The sequence below is a fragment of the Coregonus lavaretus genome, assembly GCF_964263955.1.
Source record: "Coregonus lavaretus genome assembly, chromosome: 24".
NCBI classification, from domain to species: Eukaryota; Metazoa; Chordata; class Actinopteri; order Salmoniformes; family Salmonidae; genus Coregonus; species Coregonus lavaretus.
The window spans coordinates 46,570,432-46,576,359 of NC_140011.1; the positions used below are offsets into that span (position 1 = coordinate 46,570,432).

General features: G+C 52.3%; 1 protein-coding gene across 1 annotated transcript; it reads right to left on the reverse strand.

Annotated features, from left to right (window-relative positions):
* Nucleotides 1–104: 104 nt before the first annotated feature.
* On the reverse strand, nt 105–4,050 carry LOC311099554 (maternal B9.15 protein-like; the record flags this gene model as incomplete). Its single annotated transcript, XM_084140253.1, has 6 exons — nt 105–341; nt 1,239–1,399; nt 2,037–2,158; nt 2,960–3,097; nt 3,198–3,232; nt 3,913–4,050. 6 exons carry the CDS (start codon nt 4,048–4,050, stop codon nt 105–107), a joined length of 831 nt encoding a protein of 276 aa, XP_083996379.1.
* Between the last annotated feature and the right edge of the window lie 1,878 nt (nt 4,051–5,928).

Sequence of the window (5,928 nt, forward strand, 5' to 3'; positions counted from 1 at the left end):
TGCTTTAACCGTTTCATAATTCATACTTTGACCTTTATTTTTAAGTGTTCTGGGCTCCGGGCAGCCAGTGGGGTCTAGCTTCCAGTAGGTTCTAGGTTGACGTTCTAGGAGCGGTTCTTGCTGACCCAGTGGTACTTGTCCTGTCTGGGCCCAGTGAAGGAGGAGGCGGCTCTGTAGGGTCTGAATCCTTTAGGAGGCCGGAACTGGCTGCTGCACTGCTGCTGGGCAAACAGAGCTCCAGAGGGGGGGCCGTGAGGGGGGTAGCCGTCCCCAGGGAAGGCCTTCCTGTTGGGGTAAGCTGACCAGGCCGGAGGGGGTGGCACTGGAGCAAACTCACTGAACTGGAACAGAAAGAGTTACAGTATCTAAACCACATGATTGACGCCTGCAGCTCGTACGACGCCTGGACCACATCTGGTGCCCGACTGCAGTCGATGACGTGGCATGCAATGTCTGAGCAGGGGAACGCAACCATTATCTAAACCCCATCACCCCCACACATTATCTAAACCCCATCACCCCCACACATTATCTAAACCCCATCACCACACACATTATCTAAACCCCATCACCACACACATTATCTAAACCCCATCACACGTCCCTAGAGCCCTCCAACTCAACTCTGGACCTTGAAGCCTGAAAACAGACCCAGAACTATAATGATGGTCAGATGATCCTCCCTCCAACTCAACTCTGGACCTTGAAGCCAGTTCCACTGCATTTCTCATTGTTCCCCTCTAATCAGGGACTGGTTTAGCCCTGGGACACCAGGTGGGTGATATTAATGATCAGGTAGAACAGAAAACCAGCGGGCTCCGGACCTCAGAGGGTCAGAGTTGACAACCAGCCGGCTCCGGACCTCGGAGGGTCAGAGTTGACAACCAGCCGGCTCCGGACCTCGGAGGGTCAGAGTTGAAAACCAGCGGGCTCCGGACCTCAGAGGGTCAGAGTTGACAACCAGCCGGCTCCGGACCTCGGAGGGTCAGAGTTGACAACCAGCCGGCTCCGGACCTCGGAGGGTCAGAGTTGACAACCAGCCGGCTCCGGACCTCGGAGGGTCAGAGTTGACAACCAGCCGGCTCCGGACCTCGGAGGGTCAGAGTTGACAACCAGCCGGCTCCGGACCTCGGAGGGTCAGAGTTGACAACCCTCAACTACAACTGTAGAGCTTCTTCCAGTGCTGGTTCGTTACGTCAGAGCGCTTAACATTAGTTGGTTAGTTACCTGGTAGACACGTCTAGAGCTCCATTTACCTGGTAGACACTGTTGGGGTTGCTGACTGTTGGGATGGTTTTGGGTTTTGGGTTGGGGGCAGGGCCCAGGGCAGGGCAGGGAGCTGATAGGCTGCTGCAGCTGCTACTCATGCTGGTGTCCCCGCCCTCATCAGAGGAAGATCCTGATTGGATCAAATCAAAGCTTTAAAACACTTTTCACAGTGAATGGATCCGATTATCTGGCCTGGGTTACCCCGGTGGGAGGAGTTTGCGCCGGGTGAAAAGTGGTTGTATTCGTTTTGGAACAGGGTTGCCTCCCAGGCGTGAGCCAGGTGCCCCGTTCAAAGCCCACGGCGAAGTCAGCTCAAAACAAAAGTGACGTAGCCGAGGCTAAATGAAGCATGTGGATAAGGAGTAGGATTCTGTGTTTAAGGGCAAAAGTGATTGATTTTGATAAAAACGCCAGTTGATGATCCCTGTCCTACAGTAAGACATACAAGAACAGTTAATTGGGAACTGCCTTCCAGTGAAAACTAGTTAGAAAACTAGTTGATGGAAAATAGATGTTTCTGAACGATGCACCATGCTGCCTTGACGACAACATGACCAAGCGGCACAGATTACTGTTCAATTTTGAGAAGGGCGCTCCTCCCTCAGCGCATTTAACCATTTACGTCACGCGCCATTGACCGGTTTCCCGCAGCTCAGCATAATTGAATCCGCCCATACATGTTGCAACACATTTGATAAATCAGGGTAAGAAATACAAATAGTTGTCTGAGAAACAGAAAACATGAGTAAAACAGAAAACCAGAGCACCTGATTGGATGTCGGAGGCGGCTCGCTCCACTGCATTATGTATGCGGCGGGAAAACTCCCCATCACCGTGGTGACAGCCCTGCAGCTGCATCACACAGAAGGGAACGCTGCGCTCTCCGTACCTACACAGGAAACTCATCACAACCACTTCCTGCCACAACTGGACCCCCTCCCCCTGGGCCCAGGTTAACAAGCAGAGGGAGGTTCTAGCTGATCTGGACCCCCTCCCCCTGGGCCCAGGTTAACAAGCAGAGGGAGGTTCTAGCTGATCTGGACCCCCTCCCCCTGGGCCCAGGTTAACAGGGAGGTTCTAGCTGATCTGGACCCCCTCCCCCTGGGCCCAGGTTAAGAAGCAGAGGGAGGTTCTAGCTGAACTGGACCAATACGTTTTTCAAACTTCTCCTTGGGGACCCCCAGACTTTTCACAATTATGTTGTAGCCCTGAACCAGCTGATCGGATTGAAGTAGTCAAAGGCTTGATATTAGTTTTATCAGGTGTGATAGCTGTAGAATAAATTAAATAGGGGGTCCCCGTGGAGAGGTTTAAAAAACCCTGGTCTAATAACCAAATGTCGGGCCGAGTTTCTAAGGCTGATGGTCGGGGGTCCGGAACATCATTATAAATAATTTGTACTCTGCAAATTGATCCAAGAAGCCCAAACAGATATTGTATTTGACAATCTCAAACCTCAGTTACATTTGTACATGATCACATAAGTATATTTATGAGTGGAAATAGATTTCCTAAACAAGATCATTTTTTAGGTGAATTCCTAGTGATTTTACAGTCTTCTGTCTAAAAACAAAAACTATTGGGGCTCCCCCCAAAAAAATTTACATGCCAGTGGGCCGAATTTGGCAGGCCAGTTGACGATCTCTGCCCGAGAGGCTACAGTAAGACATACCAGGACAGCAGCGCTCACCTGCAGGACACCTCTCCCGGGTCGACCCAGATGGTAATCTCCCTTGGCAACCCCAGGTCCTCGTAACAGACAACGCTCCGTACACACGCCCTCTCCAACACAGGGTCCCTCAGCTGGGCTCGGTTCATACGCAGGCACCTAACGCACGAACAGTGGGTTACACACACACCTGAACACAAAGCCATTGAGACAAAACCATAGAGGAAATGTGTAGTGTGTGAAGGTACTGGGTACTGACCGGTAGGCCTGTCCCTTGACAGGTGTGTGTGGGTACTGACCGGTAGGCCTGTCCCTTGACAGGTGTGTGTGGGTACTGACCGGTAGGCCTGTCCCTTACAGGTGTGTGTGGGTACTGACCGGTAGGCCTGTCCCTTGACAGGTGTGTGTGGGTACTGACCGGTAGGCCTGTCCCTTGACAGGTGTGTGTGGGTACTGACCGGTAGGCCTGTCCCTTGACAGGTGTGTGTGGGTACTGACCGGTAGGCCTGTCCCTTGACAGGTGTGTGTGGGTACTGACCGGTAGGCCTGTCCCTTGACAGGTGTGTGTGGGTACTGACCGGTAGGCCTGTCCCTTGACAGGTGTGTGTGGGTACTGACCGGTAGGCCTGTCCCTTGACAGGTGTGTGTGGGTACTGACCGGTAGGTCTGTCCCTTGACAGGTGTGTGTGGGTACTGACCGGTAGGTCTGTCCCTTGACAGGTGTGTGTGGGTACTGACCGGGTAGGTCTGTCCCTTGACAGGTGTGTGTGGGTACTGACCGGTAGGCCTGTCCCTTGACAGGTGTGTGTGGGTACTGACCGGTAGGTCTGTCCCTTGACAGGTGTGTGTGGGTACTGACCGGTAGGTCTGTCCCTTGACAGGTGTGTGTGGGTACTGACCGGGTAGGTCTGTCCCTTACAGGTGTGTGTGGGTACTGACCGGTAGGCCTGTCCCTTGACAGGTGTGTGTGGGTACCAGTGGGTCTTGTAGGTCTCAAACAGAGCCGAGGTGAGGGCAGCAGCAAACCTCTCTCTGCTCTCAGCATCTAAACTACCATGGCGCTTCGCCAGCCGAGCCACGAAGAACACAGCTGCTGCAATCTCCTCCTTCATTGTTAGAACGTCAAACAACCTAACCTTAACACAACCTTCAGCCAACTACCTTAACAACACAGACACTCCTTAGAGGGCTTAACTAAACTGACCTGCAGCTTTAGAAACCAACTGCCAATAAAATGTCTCAATAATAATAGGACTCTTCCCCAGCAAACAAATCTGCTTTTAAATGTTACCGTTCCTTTCTGAACTCTTCTAGATAACAGCCAGTCAGGTTAGGTCAGGTCGGGTCGGTTGGCAGCAGCAGTAGAACCTGCTGGGACACACACACCTCGTTTAAATCAGCTGTGTGTGAGGGAAGAGCACAGGTGATGTGAGTTCCAATGTGATTGCAGGTCCTGATTGATTGCCAGCAGCCTGTGGTTGTGCCTCTGAAAGAAGGGATCTGGTAACAAGACTCAGTACTATCTCATTCATTTATTTTTGTGTGATCTTAGGTTCAATGTATAACACACACACACACACAGGCAGATGGACAGATCGGCAGACAGACAGACAGACAGGCAGGCAGGCAGGCAGGCAGAGACAGACAGACAGACAGACAGACAGACAGACAGACAGACAGGCAGGCAGGCAGACAGATCGGCAGGCAGGCAGACAGATCGGCAGGCAGGCACACAGAGAGAGAGAGAAGGCAGACAGACAGAGACAGACAGATATGACAGGCAAGCAGGTAGGCAGACAGAAAGACAGACAGACAGGCAGACAGACAGAAAGACAGGCAGGCAGACAGACAGACAGACAGACAGACAGGCAGGCAGACAGACAGACAGACAGACAGACAGACAGACAGACAGACAGACAGACAGACAGACAGACAGACAGAGAGAGACAAACAAGAAGGAAAGCAGACAGACAGACAGACAGACAGGCAGATAGACAGAGAGAGAGACAGACAGGCAGGCAGACAGAGAGACAGACAGAGAGAGAGACAGACAGACAGAGACAAACAAGAAGGAAAGCAGACAGACAGACGGACAGACAGATCGGCAGGCAGGCACACAGAGAGAGAGAGAAGACAGGCAGACAGGCAGACAGGCAGACAGACAGAGAGAGAGACAGACAGGCAGACAGAGACAGACAAGAAGGAAAGCAGACAGGCAGACAGAGAGAGAGGCAGATAGTGTGTGTGTGTGTGTTTTAGTCACAGCATCTGATGATATTATGGGCTGTTTGCCGGCAAGTCTAGACATGACCAGGACACACACACAAACAGACAGTCACCATGGAAACACCAGTGTAACAGACCTGAGGTCCATCGATCAGAGACATCAGCAGGACACACATCTGACCCCTGACCCCTGAGATATGACATGACTGGTACCTGACCCCTGACCCCTGAGATATGACATGACTGGTACCTGACCCCTGACCCCTGAGATATGACATGACTGGTACCTGACCCCTGCACCTGGAGATATGACATGACTGGTACCTGACCCCTGCACCTGGAGATATGACATGACTGGTACCTGACCCCTGCACCTGGAGATATGACATGACTGGTACCTGACCCCTGACCCCTGAGATATGACATGACTGGTACCTGACCCCTGCACCTGGAGATATGACATGACTGGTACCTGACCCCTGACCCCTGAGATATGACATGACTGGTACCTGACCCCTGCACCTGGAGATATGACATGACTGGTACCTGACCCCTGCACCTGGAGATATGACATGACTGGTACCTGACCCCTGACCCCTGAGATATGACATGACTGGTACCTGACCTCTGCACCTGGAGATATGACATGACTGGTACCTGACCCCTGACCCCTGAGATATGACATGACTGGTACCTGACCCCTGCACCTGGAGATATGACATGACTGGTACCTGACCCCTCCACCTGGAGATATGACATGACTG